The sequence below is a fragment of the Herpailurus yagouaroundi genome, unplaced genomic scaffold (genome assembly GCF_014898765.1).
Source record: "Herpailurus yagouaroundi ecotype Mexico unplaced genomic scaffold, PumYag 166, whole genome shotgun sequence".
Classification (NCBI taxonomy): Eukaryota; Metazoa; Chordata; class Mammalia; order Carnivora; family Felidae; genus Herpailurus; species Herpailurus yagouaroundi.
This window is the reverse complement of record NW_024412407.1, coordinates 21,452,053-21,475,681: the sequence shown is the minus strand read 5'-3', so window position 1 is coordinate 21,475,681 and position 23,629 is coordinate 21,452,053. Positions and strand designations below refer to the sequence as shown.

The 23,629-nt window shown below is 39.0% G+C and overlaps 1 protein-coding gene and 1 pseudogene across 2 annotated transcripts in view; one reads left to right on the top strand and one right to left on the bottom strand.

Moving 5' to 3' along the window:
- Positions 1-23,629, top strand: part of STK38L (serine/threonine kinase 38 like) — an 86,483-nt gene that overhangs the window by 49,014 nt on the left and 13,840 nt on the right. For both annotated transcript variants that reach the window (XM_040488594.1, XM_040488593.1), the window contains exons 2-6: positions 4,086-4,230; positions 7,739-7,790; positions 14,730-14,852; positions 15,287-15,370; positions 22,655-22,778. In XM_040488594.1, coding sequence (XP_040344528.1) covers positions 4,097-4,230; positions 7,739-7,790; positions 14,730-14,852; positions 15,287-15,370; positions 22,655-22,778 — 517 coding nt within the window. In that variant the 5' untranslated portion in view covers positions 4,086-4,096. The remainder of the gene's footprint in view (positions 1-4,085; positions 4,231-7,738; positions 7,791-14,729; positions 14,853-15,286; positions 15,371-22,654; positions 22,779-23,629) is intronic.
- On the bottom strand, positions 16,576-16,940 carry LOC121038787 (60S acidic ribosomal protein P1-like; annotated as a pseudogene).

Genomic DNA, 23,629 nt, shown 5'->3' with positions numbered 1-23,629 from the left:
TCCGAAGTTCTTCCCCCTGGCAGTCGTTATAGCTTGAGGGGTAGTTTTGGTTTCCATCAATGGATGCTGTGCCCTTTGGCTCCTTTGCCTGAGTGAGGAGATAGCTGGAAAGAACGTAAGGAAAATGTGGGGCAAAGGTGGGTGGGCACATGCAGGTGGGCAGTAAAGGTCAGGTCTTAGGGTCTTGTTGCTGACAGGAGGATTAACTGCATCAAAACAAGGAACATTCTTAGAAGAGTTCTTGCTACTTGGGTAAGCACTGAGTAATGTTGTTTGTTGGCTGTCACTTTTCACTTAGTTAAAAGCCCTAAATGACTCCCATTTGTGCTTAGGATAATTTTTTTTTTCAACGTTTTTTATTTATTTTTGGGACAGAGAGAGACAGAGGATGAACGGGGGAGGGGCAGAGAGAGAGGGAGACACAGAATCGGAAACAGGCTCCAGGCTCTGAGCCATCAGCCCAGAGCCTGACGTGGGGCTCGAACTCACGGACCGCGAGATCGTGACCTGGCTGAAGTCGGACGCTTAACCGACTGCGCCACCCAGGCGCCCCCGCTTAGGATAATTTTTAACATGGCAAAAAGGTATTTTATCATGACTTCTAGCTGTCCTTCCCCCTTCATCTCCTGCTATTTCACTGAATATACTCAAGCCATCTGTGTACTCACGTGTGTCAGTCTTTTTGGTGCCCTTCCACCTCTCTCTCCGCTGCCCTGTCCATCTGACTTGTGAACCCTTACTCCTCCCCACTCACCCCAAGTTGCAGTTCAAGTATCTCCTCCTCTGTTAAACCTCTGACTACTCTTAAACTCTTGCAGAGCCAACTTCTCCCTTCTTTGTGTCCCTGTAAGATCATGAATAGGGCAGGGACTCTATTTTATCCTTCTTCGTATTCTCAGTAATCCGTGCAGTGCTGGCATATAGTGTAAATTTGCAGTAAATGTTAGCTGGAAAGACTACAACTAGTAAAATTTAGTGCTGGGCCTAGAACCCTCACCTGAGTGAATTTCTTGCTCTTCAGGTTATACTGCCCAGAGAAAAGAAGCTGTGGCTGCTGTGTCTTTAGGGACCTGGTATATGCGGTATCCAATCTGTTGTAGCCTGGGGCTTTTTGGTCGCAACTAAATGAGTGTAGAAACAATTGTACACTATAAGGCAATACAGTAGCATTAAGGATACTCTTTCCTCTGATATGTAGTATGTGGCAACTAGGGTGAAACCCCCAGTTAAATAGTATGTTTTGCCAGTCAGGTAAAACACTTTTGTTTTCCTACTTTAGAAGTTTGATGGTAAATGGTTGGAGACACCACATCTATTTATAGGTAGCCTGAGTGCCAGATTTGTTATCTCCTTTCCCCAGGCTTGATAAGCGAAAGAATGTTGGACTTAACTATTGGTAGTGTCTCCATTAATGAATAGGGGAGTCTGGAGAAAACACGTGAACAGGAAATTCAAGGGCACCTAGTGTTGTTTTTATCAGTCCAGGAATTGTAGACTTGCAAATTGTATCCTGTTCTTTTTCTGAGGAAAGAAAGAGCTTTAGTAATAGACAAAGAACAGTGTTAAATCCATTAGAGGAATAAATTTGCAATATAATAAGTGCCACTCATCTAGATCATTCTTTGTAGTAATTTGGTCACTTCTGTTCTTGGTTTTGTTTAATTTGGAATTTTTAAAGCCTATTTTGTCTGGCTGGAAGGAAAGAATTTTTTCTTCTTTTTAAGGCTACTTTCTAAAAGATATTATTTAATTGAGATCAGGGGTGGGATATTTGCTTTTTCTGTAATTGTATCCCTCAAGTAGGATTTGTTTCTGAACGTTAACATAACACTAATGATTCTGTAGTTTTTAATCCAAAGGAAACTATTATATGTGAAAATATAATTTAAAATCCATTAGAGTTGAGTTGTTACCATCATTTACTGAATGCCTACTGTGTGGTCAATACTTTGGGAGTTGTTGAGTAGACACAGGTTTTGCTCTGCTTTGGTTTTTAAACAAAGTATATATTTGCAGGTATGTATGTATAACTAGAATGGAAAGTATTAATCATGATCAAATTATATAGTTGTGTGTGTGTGTGTGTGTGTCTGTGTGTCTGTGTGTATACACATACACATACATTCCATACATATGGAACTTGTTTTTCATTACTTGGTATCCACTTTGGGTTTTGGAGTTAAATTCATTACATCTTTTTTTTTTTTTTGAGTGAGAAAGACAAAGTGCGAATGGGGGAGGGGCGGAGAGAGAGGGAGACACAGAATCTGAAGCAGGCTCCAGACAGCAGAGCTGTCAGCACAGAACCCGGTGCGGGCTCAAACCCACGAACTGCGAGATCATGACCTGAGCCAAAGTCAGACGCTTAACCAACTGAGCCACCCAGGTGCCGTGCCATGTGACCTTTCTAAGCTTCAGTTCTTTACCTTGCAGGGCTGTTGTAAGGAGGAAATGCAGTCATGCATAGAAAGTGCCACTCTCTTGAATCCTCTGGAGGAAAAGGGGAGAAATCAGTGAATAAAATATCACAAAATTCCTGATAGGCACAACCATTCAGTGTATGTGAGTTGCCTTTGTTTATCTTGCAAAGCTAATTTGATTTGCTGTAGGCTGTGAAGAGACATGAATGATTTTAAACAAGTGACACAATCAACTTCTTGTTCTAAAAATCTTTAGAGTAGTCCACAGAGGAACAAGTTTGTGAGGCTAAAATAATAATGTTGTATTTGGACATAATGACTTTAAGACTCTTGTAGTACTTTGAGATGTAAAACCAATAAGAGGGCAGTGGAACTAGGAATTTGTCATAGGTAAACTTACTATTAACCTGCACTTGACTTGATTGATGTTGAAGAACAAGAAAGGTCTTTTGGTCCATTCCATTATCCCTGGAGTCTACTGCAGTTCAAATCCATACACAGAGGTCTGTATCTTCATGTAATTAGGGAGAGGTGGGTGTTGGGGTGTAGGTTGGGGGAATACTTTCCAGCTAACAGTGCAACGTTGGATGCTCACTGTTGGCAGTCTGCATCTTCTCTAGGTCTGTTATGATCTCCATCCAGATCAGCAAAAACCTCCTTAATGCATGGAACCATCCTAGTCTTTTTTGGTCCAGATGTAGACTGTAGTAGGCAAGTTTCTTATGGTCGGTGCCGCCCACTGGTAGCAGCCATCACAGTTCAGTCTGTGCCCCCTGTGAAGCAGTCATTTTGCTACATTCCTTATCTTGTCTAATTGTCCAATTATCTTCTTCAAACCAGTACTATGTTTGGCTTGCCTGGTGGTTTTTCAAAGATGGCACTTGAGTGACTAAGTAGACCGCAAGGCCCAGTTAAGGCCACAGAACATCCCTATTGTCACCTGGCTTGATTCATACATTTCTGTTTTCTGCCTGGTTCAAATGAGTATCATTTGAAAATGAAATGGACCTTATAGTCTGGAGTCGTATACTGGACCTTGTTATAGAGCTATTTGAAATGACATAGAATTCAGAATGAAATAGGGCACCCTGGACTCCATCCAAAGGGGGCTTGTTTTGAAAAGTTGTTTTCCCATAAAACATATACATAAGAATTACTTCAGACTGATTTTGTGTGCATATTTGATCCACTGCTTCATGTTTCATAGAATTTATATTCTAGAAGTTGCTTCTTACTATTTAGCTGAACTACATTAACTCTTAGGAGACTTAACATTGAGTGCAGGCATATGTATTAGTCAAATCTTGTGGATTTTTTTGCAGTGATCAATAAAACAACAACAAAATACATCGAACCTGTCTTGTTCTGAATGCTTGTTGACTACAGCCTTTTGTATAAAATGTGTCCATGTTGTGTGTGGATTGGTGCTTCCTTACTCTTATTCATCCCTGGTTTTGCCAACACAAAATTAATTTCTATTGCTTTGGAATAGTGTATCTTCCTCTTTCTTTACTAGCACTGTCTTCTTTATAATGTGGAAAACTTGGATGTTTTAACTGTTACGGTAAAGTTTTGCTCCGTAGGAATTAAACCGTCTCCAGAGTTTACTATGAGGGATAGAAAGTGTTTTTCTACTGAACAATTTGTGTTTATATGTTGTTTCAGTGTCTGTTACTATGGCAATGACGGCAGGGACTGCAGCCTCCTTTCCTATGAGCAACCATACCCGGGAAAGAGTGACTGTGGCCAAGCTCACGTTGGAGAATTTTTACAGCAATCTAATTTTACAGCATGAAGAGAGAGAGACCAGGTATAGTAAAGGCTAATCAGAATTTTCTGTTTGGTTTAAGAAGCTCTTATGCTGCAAGTGGAGTGTAAACACATTGTCCATTAATAATATGAATATTGTGGGTCCCTGTATGCTGTTTTTAGGTTTCCTCTACTGACAGTGCCTCTAATTATCTTAACAGAATGGTTTCTTGTCCTCTGCACCCATATCCTTCTATCACATGTCAATGATATTTTAAATAAAACATTCCCAGCTGTGAAATTATAATATATCCTTATACTATAGGAATAGTTAATTCTAATCCAAAAGCATGTATAGTGGGAATGAGGGTGGAAGAATAAAAACATTAATGACATGTTATTCTGCCTTCAGAAAACCCTATTAAGGCAGGTAATGCACATAAATATTACATGACAGTGAGAAGCATCACTAAGAGAAGGTCAAAGAAGGCAGAGATTGCTTTTGAGTAAAGCAACTGGGAGGGCTTCATAAACGGTGGTGGCATTTATCAGAGCTCTTAAGGAACAGTATTAATCATACATGCAGAAAAGGGAGAAGGAAGAGATAAAAGAGCAGGAGGAAGGATATTACAGACAGAAGAAATCACCTTCAGTGCTGGGTCAAGCAAGAGCCAGTTTAGCTCATGCTGGATTTCAGCATTTCCTGGGACCCTTGACTGCTTTGTTAATGTAGATATCCTCATGGGCGTAGAGAGCCTTGATTTTTGAACAGAATCAGTGATCATGGGTGTTTCTCTAGAGGAGTACTTTAGTTGTGATGTACAGAATGGATTGTGGGTAGAGAGAGAAGGAACAGGAAAGGCTAATGATGTAGTCCCAGCGTGTGGAAAGGAGGCTTGAATTAGGATCATGACAACAACAGTAGAATAGAATTTAGAAGTGAGAAAGATTGACAGAAGTGGCGACTAGCCAGAGACGAAATGTCAGATAGGTCTAACTACATATCAGACAAGCTGAACAGAGAATTGAACTAGAAAATAAAACTTCAATAATTATTCAGAAGTCAACTGGAGACACAGAGTAGGAACATATGAAGGAGAGTTAAATATGGAGCAGAGTGAGGAAAGCTAACGTATCTTTAACCAAAGTTCCTAAAGGAGGAGAAGAAAGGGGTTGGAGCAGAGGCAGGTTAAACTAAGAGTTCACCATTGGCAGAACTTCCAGAAGATTCAATTTAGGCTGAAGGAAAGTGATCACAAACAGAGCTAAATATAAATGTGTGGATAAATCTCAACACAAATTGTATGAAAAAAAAACAATGATAAAGTCTTATACATTTTTTAAAGTAGATTAAAATATTTCCCAATGATAGGCTCTCAGTCAGGAGGGAAGTCAGTGGAATTAAAGTGTTGCTAGAGATCTGTGTATCTCCATGATAGAGATACGACGTACAGAGGGGTAAAGATTGATTCATTTCAGACTAACAGAGTTTGTAACTTCCAAACTAATGAAAGGAAAATAATGAAAGGAGGAAAACAAAACCCCAGTTGAAAATAAGAAGAGGGAAAAAGCAAAGCTGAAACGCCAAAAAGTCGACACAAATAGAGACCACGCAATCAGTTAGAAATGAATGCAAACATATGAGTAATTACATTAACTGTAAATACAATGAAAGTCTCTGGAAATGATCCAGTCGCCAAGGAGAGTAAACGAAGTAGAAGAGAACCAGGGAAAGAAAGACTACTTTTTTAGGAAGCAGACACTTAAGTTATGCATCAGAATTTTGAAGGCTTGTTGTCTTTTCTTGATGAAATCTTTGAGTAATTCAGTTTTGCCCTCTATTTCCAAACAAAGGAAAGTAAAAATAAAAGTATCTGCTGTAACTTAAAAAAAAAAAAAAAAAAAAAAAAAGGCAGTTGCAGCTTGGTGCCATGGAAATCATATTAAACAGTCAGCTCGTATTTATTAAAAGCTTGGACTTTACGATTACATGTGATAAATTTTTAAGGCTTAACTAACTGGATAAATACATAAGCCAAATAGAGTACCAATCAGAACAAAACATCAGAGCATTTAGGAAGAAAACTATTTTCTTTGAAAGGTGCACAGGAAGTCACAGGTCTTCTCGTTTAGATATGGTGGAAACGTACAAAGGCTACTGCCTCTCTCTCCAGAGTCAGGGATAATTTCATGAAGAGTTGGTTTTGGCAAGGATTGAGGAAAGGGGACAGTAGAGATGTGACAGAAGAGTGAAGTTGCTTGTATATTGATAGGCCGTCCCCGATGAATGGTCCCTTACACTGTGGATTCTCTCTACAGAGGAGAAAGCTCAAAATCATTCAGCAAGCAGCCTTGCAGCTCCCAGAGGGGCATGGTAGCAGGCACAGAGCTTATTCCATTCTAAGGGTTGGGCTTAGAAGAACAGTGTGTAAATAAAAGATTAAAATCAGTATGATAAGCACCAAGATGTCTATTACAAATGTTGACGAAGTAGGCAGAGAACATGTCATTACGTGTTGTTGCCATTGGGGTGCTGATCTATGAACAGGCTTTAGATATTTTTGTTATGAATTTTCCATAAGAATGGTGGGTTAGGAAAGTGCCTACCTTCAGACATGTTATCGTAAAGGACAAATACTAAAAAATGTATTTGATGATTTCAATCCTCCAACCCTTAGATACTCTCCCATGTGGTTAAATCCTGGAAAGTCAGTCCTATTCTAACATAGTCCAACACCAATTAGGAAGAGTACTCTCAGGTTCATATTCAGGAAAAACCAATATGATAGAAATAAAATGCTTAATATTCTGTTGGAAATGAGCTGCAAAATTTGTATCAGAGCCATCTCCCTAGTTCCTAGTGACTTAATTCATCCAGTCATCCTGCCTTCCTCCCCATCCCCACAGTGCTTAGTTTCACTTACTTCAGTGGTGTCATTTAAAAACAATGAGTACCTGAACTTGACTGTACCTAGAAAAGCAAATGTTCTGGTGGTTAGTGGGCTTTTTTATGTACATATATGACTCCAGTTTTCAAAGAATTAGAATAAAATACACTCAATTGCATTGAACATTTTTCTTGATTAGGAAATCAAGCTTAGACTTGAAATAAAGGACTTACACAAGCTCAGTTAGCTAATAAGCTATTAGAATTGGGATTCAAACAGGGATATCCACCTTAAATATTTATACTTTTAGTCACTATAGTTACCTTTATATACTTCCAATATAAATATTGATAAATGTTAATGATTTTGGTGGTTTGAATATTAGATAACAGATTTTCCTTATTAGAACATTAGTCATCTTTGCTAATCATTGATTTAAGCAGCATTAAGAAGGAAATTTTTCATTTGGCCAGTATGAGAAAGTGATTTGAAATCTGGGTTGGGTTTAATTTTGAGAAAGAAAACTATTCTTAGTGATTATTTTGATTCATCTTTAAAGACTTTTTTTTTTTTTTTAGCATAGCAAACTGAAGGGGTAAACTCAAATAAATAAGTGAACATTTCTTAAGTGGGAATAGTTAGGAATGTATTTAAAATTTAAATTGTTTTTTCTTTGAAAAGGCAGAAGAAATTAGAAGTGGCCATGGAAGAAGAAGGATTAGCAGATGAAGAGGTAATGTTAGCTGTAATTACTGTGACTGTAGGTAACAGTACTCTATACTTGAAAGTTGCTAAGAGCGGATCTTAAATGTTCATACTAAAAAAAAAATTACTTATGTGAGGCAATGGATATGTTAACAAGCCTTTTTGTGGTAACCATTTTACAATATATATGTGCATCAAACCATCGCGCTCTAAGCTTGCGTTATGTCAGTTATATCTCAAGAAAGTTGGGGAGGGAAAGACTAATTACTGTATAATGGCAACCCCAGTGTCTTTGTCCTCTGTTGATATCAGATGATTTTATAACTTAGGTAACATGGATTTCATCATTTGAATATGGGCTTCTTTGTTGCTATGATGGAGATCTTTAAAGAGGCAGCTTTTTTTAATTCCAAGAATATAGATTTAGTGAACAGTATCTATAGTGTCCGGAGAGCATGGAACAAGAAGAGAGGGCTCTAAGAAGAATCCGTGAATTGCCAAATCTTCTCACATTTTTTCCTGAATATATCTTAAAACCCTCTAGTTCTCTAGTCCAGTGCCTCTACCCTACTTTATTTTTTTTTTTTAAGTTTATTTATTTATTTTGAGAGAGACAGAGACAGAGAGAGCACGTGAATGGGGGAAGGGCAGAGAGAGAGATGGGGACAGGGGATCCAAAGCAGGCTCTGTGCTGACAGCAGAGAGCCTGATACCGAGTTTGAGCTTGAACTCATGAGTCATGAGATCATGACCGGGGCAAAGTTGGACACTAAACCGACTGAGCCATCCAGGCGCCTGCCTCTACCCTACTTCAGACTACTGTGCAGTTCACTTAAAGAACAACTGCCCCCAGCTGGTGTCTTCCCACCTCCAGGTTTTCTGCATACACTATCCAGAGTTTCCTGTCTGAAAACAGGTTTGAGAGGCACCTGGGTAGCTCAGTCGTTAAGGGGCTGACTCTTGATATTGGCTCAGGTCATTATCTCCTGGTTACTGGGATCCAGCCCTGCGTCAGGCTTCGGGCTGATAGTGCAGAGCCTGCTCGGGATCGTCTCCCTCCCTCTCTGTTCCTCCCCTTCTCATGCACACATGCACTCTCTCTCTTTAAATAAATAAACTTAAAAGAAAAATAAAAAGTTTGATCACATCACTCTTTTGCTTAACACCCTTCATGGGCTCCCAAGTACTCTCAGATAAGGGTAGATCCTTGAACATTAATGTGCAAGACCCCTCACAGTTTGGCCTCTGCTTTGTCTCTTTCACCTCGTCTCTTGTCACCCACCTCCATGCTGACCACCAATATTGAGTTACTTTAAATTTTTTTTTTTTTCAACATTTATTTATTTTTGGGACAGAGAGAGACAGAGCATGAACGGGGGAGGGGCAGAGAGAGAGGGAGACACAGAATCGGAAACAGGCTCCAGGCTCTGAGCCATCAGCTCAGAGCCTGACGCGGGGCTCGAACTCACGGAGCGCAAGATCGTGACCTGGCTGAAGTCGGACGCTTAACCGACTGCGCCACCCAGGCGCCCCATGAGTTACTTTAACTTCCACACTCTTGCCTGTGGACCTTTCATCTGTTATTTCTGCCACTTAGAATTTCCTTACTCCTGCCCAACTCCTCTTATTCTTTAAGAAGCTCTGGGTCTCGCTTTGGGCCTCAGTTCCACTGGGAAATCTTCCCTAATATCTTGGGGTACTCTTCCCACATTCTGCATTAACAGAATGTTCATGTGTCCATGTGTCTGTGTCCATGGGGCAGCCTAAAATATCTCCCCATAGTAGAAACTCCGTAATGTCTTACTCAGCTATATACCTCCAGAGCTGGCAGGGGCTATAAGAAATAGTTCGTGAATAAATGAACAATGACCTTTCCCTCAAGGAGTTTACTGACTGGAAGGAGAGATCATGTACGTGTGTATATAAATATATGTATACATGATAGATTCTGGCAAACTTTAAAAATACAGGGATTTCCCCCCACCTAATTCAGGGGATCAGAAAAGGTTTGGGAAGAGGTAACAGTTGATTTGAATGTTAAAAAAAAAAGGTAGATTTACGCAAGAATCAATAAATACATATAAAATAATGCAATAAATACATATAAAATAATGCAGAACAATGAACTATGAAGGATGCAGTAGAGGAAAGAGCACGGTAAACTGACACCATGTAGTGGAAAGGCTAGCCTTGGGATAGCTTACTGAGCAATGTACGCTTATTTTCTAGGCAGTAGGGGGGTACAACCTAGATTAATTTGCTCAACAGTTTCAATGATCAGAAAGGAAATTCTATGTTCAAAGAGCAGTCTAACAAATGATGACTTGAAAGCAGTTATTTAATCTTCCCTGTACCTTTCCTAGGACTTTACCTGTATTTTTCTGTTGGAAATGTTTAAGTGAAATAAAATATATTTAATGATTTGTACTACAGGTGGTTACTTTGTTAATCAGTTGACTCAACCTAGAAAATCTAAATTATTTACGTAAAATTACTATAATATTTTAAAAACTCATTTAACTTATATCCTTTACACTTTAAGTGAGAAAGGTAATGGTTTCGATCTGTATTATAACGAAAAAATAAGGCCAAGCACATCTGTCCGCACATTTATTTATTAGTATTAATAACTTTCTTATCCTTAATAATCATATAATTGTATTAATGTACATTGTACATCATTATATCGATACAGAAATCTCAAGCATAAGGTCCTAATTCAGAATTTAGAGGGTGAAATTATAAAAACAGATGCCCAGGGGCCAAGCAGATAACACAAATGAAGGAAGCTGGCTGGCTTTGTTTCGCGACATCTTAGGTTATATGTTCTTTTGACCCAACACATTTTATCTGCATATTCAACTCCTAAGAATATTCTTTCACTTCCACAAAGAAATAGATTCTTTGTTTTTCTCTTTCTAAAATATTTGGTCCTCCGCGTTTATATTTTGATAGAGACCTGCCACCTTTCACTTTCCTAAAAAAGAACAGGAGCACCAGTCCAATTCTGCATGTCCCCTGATGACTGGCATCAGTGGTGGATGCTGACAAGGTAGAGACCTGATGTCTATCAAAGGGGGAGTGACTGCCACTTTGGCTGAGTGTGGCCAAGTTCCTGTTTTTCAGGAGAAACTGGAAATCTGGACTTTTATGTGAAATCACCTGGTTTTTAAAATATCGGCAAATAATTCAAGTGTCCTAAAAACAACTTGCAGGCCAAATCAAATATTTTCAAGGTTGCATACAGTTTGTAACTCTCAGTTTGCAACTGCTGGTCTGCACCAGGAAGTGCTGAATACATTTAGAAATATTTTTGGGGTGCCTGGGTGGCTCAGTTAGTTAAGTGTCTAAGTGTCTGACTTCAGCTCAGGTCATGATCTCACGGTTTGTGGGTTCAAGCCTCATGTTGGGCTCTGTGCTGACAGCTCAGAACCTGGAGCCTGTTTGGATTCTGTGTCTCCTCCTCTTTCTCTATCCCTTCCCCACTCCCACTCTGTTTCTCTCTCTCTCTCTCTTTCTCAAAAATAAATAAACATTAAAAAAAATAAAAACTGTTTTCCTAAATTCTTCTAAAGAACTTGTAGAAAGTGTCATATGATTTATACCTACAAATAGTGCCCTTTAATAACTATAAAATTTCTAACATTTTTCTGTGAAGATATTTTAATTCCACAAATGCTTATTATTAGGCCCATGCTAGGTCCTAGATTATGTCAAATTGTATAAAATAGACATCCTCTCTTATCCTTAATATAAAATATGTTGGAGCTATCATTATGTGGGGTGGATTTTTTAAAAATAAAATTGTTTTCTAAAAATCTAGTTTTAGGGGCACCTGGGTGGCTCAATCGGTTGAGTGTCTGACTTCAGCTCAGGTCGTGATCTCGCAGTTTGTGGGTTTAAGACCAACATCGGGCTCTGTGCTGACAGCTTAGAGCCTAGAGCCTGCTTCAAGTTCTGTGTCTCCCTCTCTCGCTGCCCCTCCCCTGCTCAGTCTCTGTCTCTCTCTTCCTCAAAAATAAAACATTAAAAAAAACTAGTTTTAAAATGAAAAGTAATATTTATCCCTAATTCATTTGTAATAGAAAATCTTGGTGAAGTAATTTGTGAAAGTTGTTTGTAAAAAATAAACCATATAATGTGATCATGTAGAATGTCTCTGCAGAATTGAAGTTGCCAACTGAGCTCTTTCCTATCTCGGAACTTCTGTGTACCCTGTCTTATATAAAAACTGAACATCCCACAGATCAAGAATTTGAGGAATTGAGGAGCACCCCCCCTTTTTTAAAAGTTTATTTATTTTGAGAAAAAGTGTGCAAGCTTGGGGAGGGGCAGAAAGAAAGGGAGAGAGAACCCCAAGCAGGCTCTGTGTTAGCACAGAGCCGGATGTGGGGCTTGATTTCAGGAACCTGAGATCATGACATGAGCCAAGATAAAGGGTCAGATGCTTAACCAGCTAAGCTACCCAGACACCCCAGGGAACACTCATTTAAAAAGGAATGGAGAAAGGAAGAAAACGATGTATGTCTAATTTCATCTTACTTAAGAATTGCCATCAGACATGCAATATTATTCACTCTCATGGAAAACCAAAACAGACAAATTTAAGCTGCTTTTAAAGGGAGCCATGAAATGTTAAATGTGTTTCCAGATTTTGTTGTCCTGTTTGGTGAGAAAGGATATGATTACCACAAAAATGTTACTTGTTTTTCAAGGCTGTTTAATCTACACAAGTCATGAACAGATATATCAATGTGCTTTTTCATCGATATATGTATTTTTTAGCTTATTAAGTTTTTTATTTTAATTCCCAGTATAGTTAGCATACAGTGTTGTATTAGTTTCAGGTGTACAATATAGCGATTGAACGATTCTATACATTACTCTGCTCATGATATCACCAATATATTTTTTTAACACTAGCTTGCTTCAGCTCCCTCCAGACTGCAACACTGATTTTAAGACTAATAGATCATGAAATAGGTTTTTCATTTTTCTGTTTTTAAAAGTAACCTCACAATGTTATAGTCATGTCCCATTTTTGTAAAATTGTATGCTCTATATACTTGTAATTTTCCCTTTTTGCCATTAAACAGCTGTGCCCCAAACTATATAAACATTGTTTGCTTGCCGCATTACATGACCTATCAAATATTAGTGAAAATTATTTTCTTTAGTGGCCTCTCTTCTGTTGATTTTGAGCACAGTTTATTAAAGTATGTAATGAGGTCATCTTTTTCATTTAGATTAGACAAGTTTCTGAAAGTACACCCAACTCTACTACATTTTATAGTCCATAAAGTCAACAGTCCAGAATGTCTTCTGAAATTCTTACATTTATTCAATTATATACTTAAAACAACCCCCCTAACCCTCCTTGCTGCTTTGAAAGACATGATACTATAGTGCCACCATGTGGCCTTTTTAAATTATAGTCTTTCTTTTTTTTTTTTTTTTTTTTTTTGGGGGGGAACAAGGGGGGGGGGGGGGGGGGGGGTGTAAATTATAGTCTTACAACAAGCTACATTTGGGGGTTCCTAGGTGGTTCAGTTGGTTAAGCATCTGACTCCAGCTCAGGTCATGATCTCACAGTTCGTGACTTTGAGCCCCGCATCAGGCTCTATGCTGATAGCTCAGAGCCTGGAGCCTGCTTCAGATTCTGTGTCTCCCTCTCTCTTTGCCCCTCCCCACTCACACTCTCTGTCTCTCTGAAAAACAAACATTTAAAAAAAAAAAAAAAAAAAACAAGCTACATTTTTGGGCTTTTTTGTCTTATTAGTATTTCGGTTATTTTTTAAAAATCACTGAAGGAGCATTTTTGAACAAAAAGAAATCTTCACTGGTTCCACCATTGATATGAAGACATCATTTCCGGATTTCATCTTCTTAGATTAACTTTGTTCAAAGTATCAGAATTCCATTGCACTGGGGATACACATTTACAGATTCCCAGTTAATTGATAGCTTGCCATACCTTTTTGAAAGCAGATATACACAGGAATAGTAAGAGACTACTCAATGGATATACCTTGTACTGTGTTTAAAAGCAGTGTTTCTGAGCTGTTATGGTCATTTGACTTGCCTTTTCTTCAGAATGGAATTCCTGAAAGCCTGGTAGAGTTCATTTGAAGATGAACAGGTGCTTAATTTTTTTGATTTTGTTTATTTCCCACTGTATGTTGCCTCAACTAGGAACTAACAGAATGTCAACATAGTTTTGTTTGGTAAGGGGAAAAATGAGGTTTAGAACAATGAGATAAATGCCTATTCCAAATGTAACCTTCAGGTATTTCATAATGTTTCTTATTAATGGCAGTTATTTTTTGGTGACTTTTAGAGAGTGAATTATGAAATTACTGACTTGAATATTTTAACGAATTCTTCATGTAATCATTATGTTTTTTGGTAGTTTCATATTTTTAGGAAGTTGTGTGCCAAATCTCAAGGAGTTTATTAAAATTTATCTAAGAAAAAATTCTGTCAAAAGCAAATCTCTATGGAAACATGCTGTTTGTTATTTTGGTGTCCTAAGTCTCAGTAGTTGTCACAGAACAGCCTTGGAATTTAGGGAAGTGAAGCAAATTAGATTGCCTGACTGTAAAATTCATTATCAGAATACTATTAGCATTTCCTAAAGTTTAATTTTTATTTATAAATTAAGTTAGCATGTAGATGAAATATGTGATGAGCTCATTAAGGTAAAATAGTTAATGGAATCCACCTGAAGAATAAGATTTATCAATTGTTAAGAATGAAAAAGTTTCTTAAGATTGCTTTATTCTTTCCATGCTTAACAAATACTCGACTTTGGTAAATTTAAGATAATATTTAAGATACTTTACTCCCATTTTTATATATCTCATCTTTTAATAATATTTAAGATACTTCCATTTTGATGTATCTCATTTTTTAACACTATAGCCTTCATTGAAAACAAAATCATCTTTTTAAATTCTTTTTTTAATAGAAAAAGTTACGCCGATCACAGCATGCCCGAAAGGAAACAGAGTTCTTACGGCTCAAGAGGACCAGACTTGGCTTGGATGACTTTGAGTCTCTGAAAGTTATAGGAAGAGGAGCATTTGGAGAGGTTACTTTTTTTTTTTTTTTTTAATGTTTGTTTATTTTTGAGAGAGAGACAGAGTGCAAGCAGGGGAGGGGCAGAGAGAAAGGGAGACACAGAATCCAAAGCAGGCTCCAGGCTCTGAGCTGTCAGCACAGAGCCCAATACAAGATCATGACCTGAGCTGAAGTCGGATACTTAACTGACTAAGCCACCGAGGTGCCCCGAGATTACTTCTTTTCTAAAGGCACTGCTATTGAAAGTATCTATCTTCATTCAGATAGTTTAAAATATATATTAAAATAGTTTAATATAGCAAAATAGTTTAATTTTAATGAAATTCCTAAAATATAAGCAGTGGCAAATTGCCACTGATCTCTTTAAAGAAACTTACCTTTTGCTCCTAAATCAATAGTAATGACCATTTAACATTGATAGTATGATCAATTTTTACATTCTAGGTGCGGCTGGTTCAGAAGAAAGATACAGGCCATATCTATGCAATGAAGATATTGAGAAAAGCTGATATGCTTGAAAAAGAGCAGGTATGAGTTCTTTAACACATGTAACCAAAGGAGCACCACTGACTAGGTATTAGAGTAAATGTAAATACTGGAATTTATAAAAAGGAATCTACATGTCTTACTATATATAGTCCTATTAATTTTTTTGATAGCTTGTTTCATTGTTTCTCAATTCTCAAGAAAGTTAAAATTTCTTCCAAATTATAATCTGAAAACGTCTTAGGGGCACCTGGGTAGCTCAGTCGGTTGAGCATCCGACTTCGGCTCAGGTCATGATCTCACGGTTCATGAGTTCAAGCCCGGCATCGGGCTTTGTGCTGACCGCTCGGAGCCCGGAGCCTGCTTCAGATTCTGTGTCCCCCTCTCTCTCCGCCCCACCCCTGCTTGTGCTCTGTCTCTCTCTGTCTTTCAAAAATGAATAAACATAAAAAAAATTTTTTTTTAATGCCTTAGTCTGTTTAGGCTGTCATGAGTGCCTAAAGTGCCACAGACTGGGTGGCTTAAACAGAAATTTATTTTCTCACAGTTCTGGAGGCCGAAAGTCCAAGATCAATGTCATGGCAGGGTTTGCTTTCTGGTGAGGCGCACTTACTGGCTTGCAGATAGCTTCCCACTAAGTGCCCTTGGTGTGTGCACAGAGAGAAAACGTGAGCTCTCTGGGATCTTTTCGTATAAGGACACTATCCCCCCTCTCCCTCCATGACCTCACTTAACCTTAATTACTTCCTTAGAGGCCCCATCTCCAAATTCAGTCACCCTGGGGGTTAAGGCCTCACCACAGGAGTTTGGAGGGTTTGGGAGGGACACAAACAGTCAGTCCATAACAAAATACCTTCTTTTCTGACTTCAGTGAAAATAAACGACAGTTCTCAGCTTCCTTTATCCCTGTTACGTTAGAAGCAAGACCGGTCTCCTGAGAGTTTGCTGATTTTACATATTTCCAAAATCTGTAACCCCTCTGATTTCATACTCCTGGACTCTCCATGTTTCCTGTGACTTTAACGCAGTTTAAGGGTTGGTCATAAATCTGAAAACATCAATAATATTACTTTATGTACTCGCCTCTGTCTAATCTGGGTGGACACTCTGTAGAACCCTAAATTGATTCTATATACTAGGGAAGGACTCAACAATGGAGATATAGAGGGAAGATAACACCTCTCTCTACTTAATTCTTTACTTCAGCCTTTTAGTGTCTGCCTAAAGCTTACTTACCAGTTCAGCTTTTTATTGAACAGGTTGAGGAAGAGGTTTAGTCAAAAAGACCAAAGTACATGTCATCATAGACTCTTTTGATTCTTCTTTGTTTGCTTCCACTTTCTTCTCAGCCAGGCAGCCATGGTGGAGGGAGCAGGACCTCCCCGTGGTGCACCACCGGCTGCTGGGGCGGGCCCACCAGCTCCTACCTTGCAGATGAGGCTCCTGATGTTGACGTTGGCCAGAGCCTTTGCCGACAAGCCTGGCCAGAAAGGTTCAACATCTATACCTGCTGCTTTAATGAGGGCATTGATCCTATCCTCCATGACTGTCACTCATGGTCCTGCAGGATGAGGGCTGAGTAGGAGCAGGGGAGCCCCGAGACGGAGGCCATGGTGCAGATGAGTGCTATGTCTGGCCCGGTGCTAGTTTCTGGATGAACTGAGGGCCTCACCCCAATGTGGCCTTAGCTTCCTCTGAAGGACTAAGCACCTTAGTGGCAGCTGAGGAAAGCCCCACCTGAAGCTTACTTGGCTATTACAGCAGTATACTATTGATTTTCATTTAAACATGGCCCTCTTGAATTTTCACTGCGTTCTTTCACTATTTCTAGTCCATGCACTCAACAAGTATTTATTGGGTGCCTGTGATGTGCCAGATGTGCCCATAATGTGCTCTAGGATCTGGGAATACAGTGGTTAACAGGACAAACCTGATCCTTGGTTTTTCTTTTCTTTTTTGATCCTTGTTTTTTTCTAGTAGTGGGGAGATAGGCAGACAGCTATTTCAAATAGGATTGAGAAAGACTATGACAAAAGTTTTAACAAAAGGGTAAATCAATGCAGATGACCTGGGTTTAGGAGGAAGAATTAGATCGGGGTTGTTTCTCTAAAGAGGGAATATTTGATGAAAGACTGAGTAATGAGAAAGAAGGACAGATAAAGATCTGGTAGAACAAATATCTGCAAATGCAGAGGCCCTGAAGCAAGAATAGTCTTGTCCTGCTCAAAGAAGAGAAAGAAGCCACTGTGGCTACAATTCAGTGCAGGAAGAGTGGTGGGAGAGGTAGGCAGGGACAAGATTACGCAGGGATTTGAAGGCCAAGGCAGAGCGTTTGGGTTTTATTCTAAATGCGAGGGGAGGACACTTTTGTTTGAACAGAGGCGTGGCATTGATGTTTTACAAAGATGAATCAATCCCTTTGCTTGCTGACAGAAGAAACAAGAGTTGAAGCGGAGAAACCAGTAAGAGACTGTGTGGCACCTCCAGCCAGAATGTGATTGTGGCTTATCCTGGGGCTGCAGCAGTGAAGCTGAAGAAAAGTCTGACAGATTAAGTGTATGTTTTAGTGGAAGAGTCCGCAGGATTTTCTGTGATGTCCTCTATATTAGGGGATGAGAGGAGGGGTAAGGGTAATGAGGAAAAAATAGAAGAAGCAGGATCATACCTAGAGTTTCACTTAGAAACGGGGTACATGATGGTGTCATTTCTGATTTAGAAAAGAATGAAAAAAGAACAGGTTTGGAGATCAGGGGAATGAAGAGCTCTCTTTTGTGGCATATTAAGTTTGAGCTGCCTGTTAGATCTCCAAGAAGAGGTATTGAGTTGACAGTTGGCTAGAATACAGAGAGAAGTTTGACTAGAAATATCCTTTGGAAGCCATCAATGTATTGATCATATTTAAAGTAATTGGACAAGATGAAATTTCCTAGAAAACAAATCTGGTTAGAGAAAGAAAGGGGGACTGGATCCAAGCCCTAGAGAACAATAGGCAGAAGAGAGACCAGCAAAGGGGACCAACAGGGAACATCTTATCAGGCAGGGGAGACTGGGAGAACATGGTGTCATGGAAGCCAAGAGAAGAAAGAAGAATATTAAAGGAGGAGGTGAGTGGTCAACTATGTTGAATGCTGCAGAGAGAGTACAAGGAGGAAGACAAGCCAGTGGATGTCCCAATATGGAGGTTAATAGCTCAGCAAAGACATTCCCAGTGGATTGGGGGGCAGAAGCCTGACTGAAATAGTGTAACAGAAAGCAAAAAGGAAGCAAGACGTGGAGAATGTGAGCACAGATAAATCTTTCATGTGAAGCAGAACAAAGAACAGATTTGTAAAGTGGGATTTAGGGTAAAGAGGATTTTTTTTTTTTCTTTTTAAGACAGAAGTGTTTGATGCTGATTGGAAGAATCCATTAGAAAGAAAATTGAAGATGCAGGAGAGAGCAGATAATTATAGGAATACACTGGCAGACAGAAGAGTTGATCTTTGGTAGGAGCAGACATGTACCTATCCACTAAAACAGGAAGGAGAGGCAGAGAAAGTGGGAACGAATGCAGGTGGTTGATTTAGTAGTGCCAAGTTCCTGCCTGAATATAAATAAGTGAGGCCATCATGCCTTAGTAGATAGCTAGTTGGAGGTGTAAGGAGAGAGAATTTGTGAAATAGTCACAACTATTGATTTGAATGGTGTGAAAGCAGGCTTGCTAGGGAAATACAGTTGAATACCCATTGAGATCGGCAGTCAGGAATGTAAAGTGAAACCAGTTAGCATAGTTGGGTAACTTTTCTGTAGTAATACTTAGTTGCTCTGGGGTAGGTACAGAATAGACAGAAATTTGAGTTTAATTAGGGTTGATGTTCTCCCAGGCAAATACAATGGAGGAAGAGGACGAGGGAGTTTAAAGCATTTGTAAGAGTGATCCTAATGATGGAATCTAGGCTGGATAGAAAAAGAAATGAGATTGTGAGGAGACTGATAGAGAAAAAGTGGTAGAGTCCATGGAAGGGAGATTGAAGTACAAGAATAAGAGATCTGGAAGGATAAAAGGTGGAGATCAGAAAGAGAGTTCCTTGGGGCACCTGGGTGGCTCAGCTGGTTAAGTGTCCAACTCTTGACTTCGGCTCAGGTGATGATCTCACAGTTCCTGGAATTGAGCCCCATGTTGGGCTCTGCACTGACAGTGCAGAGCCTGCTTGGGATTCTCTCCCTCTCTCTCTGCCTCCCCCTCACTTTCACATGCACTCTCTCACTCTCACTATCTCTCACACTCTCTCAAAATAAATAAATAAACATCGAAAAAAGGGAGGGGGCTCCTGGGTGGCTCATTTGGTTAAGCCTCCAACTCCGGCTCAGGTCATGGTCTCATGGTTTGGTTCCTGAGGTCAAGCCCCACATCGGGCTCTTTGCTGCCAGCACAGAGTCTTCTTCAGATCCTCTGTCCCTCTCCCTTCCTTGCCCCTCCCCCCTGCGCCCTCTCTCTCTCAAAAAGAAATAGAAAATAAACATTAAAAAAAAGGTCCTCGAAATTGAGATTTTAGAGGGGATACAGTTATTGTAATGAGAAGGTTACCATGGGTGGCTGACCAACATGCAGTGGTGGAAGAGATCAGTGAGGATGAGGAAGAAGTCAATAGATAGTGTAGCTGATGGTTCATCCTTATGGATGTTGAAATCTATCCATGAGTGGAAAAGATGGAAAGGAAGTTGGTGAGCCATGAGCTGAAGTCATGAATGAGAGGGATTGACTGGGAGTTCTATGAATGATAGCTGTGCGGATAGATGATGGCTGATGGAATTTTACAACATGCACTTCAAAAGAGTTGCAGAGAAGGAAAGTGTCACAGTGGTTCAGATGCAGCATGAAAATGAGCAGGAAACCTACCGCCTCACCAAGTAAGATGTGAAAGAAAAGCAGGCCATTCCTGAGAACTCCTTGTGCAGGAAGACAGAACTCTCAGCAGACAGCCTAGTTTCAGTCAGGATAACAAGGTGATAGGAACCATCCAGAGGTGAGATGATAGGGGACTTTTTTGAAGATAGACTGATTCTAGAGGGAAGAGGTATGGAACTCAAGGAAGGTTGAAATACTGAATTGTATTAGAGAATTACAGAAATGATAGGAATAAAGGTCTGGGTCAAGATGTAGAGCCTCAGAGACAAAGAGATTAACAGGATATAACTAAGCCATATGGGATTAGTCCTGGGTAAGGTTTTGGAGGAAGGACAAAAGGAGCAGTTCAGTCTTTAGGTACTAACCACATGTGGCTACCAAGCACTTAAGTATAGCTAGTCTGAATTGAGATGTGCTGTAAATAGAAAATACATACCAAACTTTGAAGATTCTGCACAAAAAAAACTCAATAATTTTTTATATTGATTATGTACCGAAATGATAACATTTTGTATACATGGAGTTACATGAACTATATTATTAAAACTAATTTCCCCTGGGGTGCTTGGGTGGCTCAGTCGGTTAAGATTCCGACTTCAGCTCAGGTCATGATCTCACTGTCTGTGAGTTCAAGCCCCATGTCAGGCTGTGTGCTGACAGCTCAGAGCCTGGAGCCTGCTTCGGATTCTGTGTCTCCCTCTCTCTTCCCCTTCCCCACTTGTGCTCTGTTTCTCTCTCTCTCTTAAAAAAGTAAAGACATTAAAAAAAATTTTTTTTAAATAAAGAAAAAAAATTTCCCGTTTCTTTTTTACTTTTTATGTGGCCACTAGAAATCTTTAAATTATATATGTGGCTTGCAGTGTATTTCTATTGGATAGCACCAATCTTGAATATTTTGCCAGAGATTGAAGAGCTTCTGACCATTTTTCATTCCTATGCAGGGAAAATCCCACCGGAGCCCAAACATCGAGTCTATTTTGCATTGTCTTACTGTTTCCCCCCCCCCCCCATAAATTAATCTGCCTTTGCCACCACTGAATTTCATTTTAGAAAACCTTTTCCCACTCAATTCTAAAAGGTCATTACTTTAAGTTTTTATTACATTTACTTTAATACTAACCAGTCCACAAAATTTAGTAGCACATTATCTCCCTGATATTGTGGTACCAGATTACTATGTGTGATAACTTCCTATTATTTGAAAACAGGACCATTTTGAAAACTTCCTGTAATCTGACTTTAAAGCATTTAAAAATAATCAAGCCAAGTTTATGATGTAGTTTTTCTTGACAGCACCATAGATGCAGCATCAAAGGTTTGAGGTTTTTCCTTTACTAACCCAGAAATGCTTTGTAAAAGGCAATGGGTAAGAATTTTGATACCATTTTTCACTTTATGAAACATAATCCAGAGAGGTTGTAAGGGTTTTTGATACCAGAAAACAGGTTCTTAGTTTTCAACTGTTGTTCCTATGCTTTGCCCTCAGAGCATTTATTGCACCAGGTGATAAATACAGTAATCCCAAATATGACATTTTAAGCAGATCATATTTCATTATCATGAAAAGACTTATGAAATCTGGGTTCTCATGTGCTTTGGGCCAGAATTCATAATAATGCACAATGGGAATAGCAAAAGGATAAAATCAAATATTATTGTTGATCTTTGAAAAGAATGTATAAATATATTAATGCAAAAGCATCTGAAAATTGATTATACCAACCCAACAAATTACCGTTTAGAAAATTTTTCAGACTATAAAATGTTCACATAGAAGTGTCCCTAGTAATTGTGTGTCTGACAAGTGAGTAGCAAAACCCCCAAAGGTTACACTAATTTGCTGTATATCATGTTTATAGATATTCTAGAGGTTTTCTAATTAACATAATAACATAAAGTTATTATAGTTAGCAAAATCATACAAAATTATTATAAATGTGTCTACTTGTTACAAAAAAAAAATGGCCAAACATTTAACCACCACAAAAGGCCCTTTCTTTGACCAATAACAGTTAAAACTAGTTTGCTGAGGACCATGACTTTGTCATAGCAATCTGTAAGGCATTGCTTACTACTTTTAACTTGTAAAAGTCAGGCCAGGGCCTGAAATGTGTATGACAAAGCCAAGATCCTTGGCAAATGGGGATTCTGGTTGGAAAGTTTTTGGACTAATCATTTTTCTACCTCAGAGGCCTCAGCTTCCTATAATGAACTTGTGGATTCCACTTTTCCAGGCCTAAAGATAAAAGCTAAAATAAACTGTTTCTGGAGGTTCTCCATATGTAATGAGATTATGAACATGCGTATATATTTCAAATCTTTTCTACAACTCCTCCTTCCCTTCACAACCATTAAGGAACTGGATGGATAATTGTAAGAGGTGAACTGGAAAAATGTATGATGTGTTGCAATTATTTTTTCAAAATACATTCATCTAGGTGGCCCATATCCGAGCAGAGAGAGATATTTTGGTAGAAGCAGATGGTGCCTGGGTGGTGAAGATGTTTTACAGTTTTCAAGATAAGAGGAACCTTTATCTGATCATGGAATTTCTCCCCGGAGGTAAAAGCAAACATGATACCAATGACAGACTGACGCAAGCACATCTTTATATGTAATTATTATCCTGTCGATTAGGTTTGCTGTTACATTCCTAGCTGTGGGGTTTTACAAAGGCAGTCATGGTTTTCCTCTAGTTCCTCCCATAATCTAATTTTTACCACAAATCAAATTATTTTGAAGGAATGATAAATCCTTTTTAAATTTTACATACTACCATTTTATATACTACCATTCTGGGTTTACAGTATATAATTAGTTAGATTGTTACAAGTCTAGAGTTAAGAACAATAAAGTCACTAAGGAAAAAGACCAGGGCACCTGGGTGGCTGAGTCGGTTGGGCGTCTGACTCTTGATTTCCGCTCAGGTCGTGATCTCATGGTTTGAAGCTTGAGCCCAGTGTCAGGCTCTACACTGTCAGCCTGCTTGGGATTCTCTCTCTCCTCTCTCTGCCCCTCCTTTGCTCGTGCTCTCTCTCTTAAAGAAAATAAACTAAAAAAAAAAAAGAAAGAAAGAAAGAAAGAAAGAAAAAGACAAACAACCCAAAACCCAATGGGCAAATGATAGACAATATACAGAAGGGAAACTCAGGCTAGTCTATAAATATATAGGAAAGTATTCAACTCTGCTCATATTAGGGAAATGCAAATTAAAACAAGAATGAGATACCATTTCACACTCATCTGATTAGTAAAAACATTAAAAGTCTGATGAGGCTGTGGGAGAAACTGGCCTCTCTTCCACGTAAATTAATCTCTAACTCTTCTGGAGAGCAGTTTGTAGATACCAGTGAAGTGAAAAGTGCATGTGTCCTACAATCCGGCAATTCTACAACCAGTGTATTCCCTGGAGA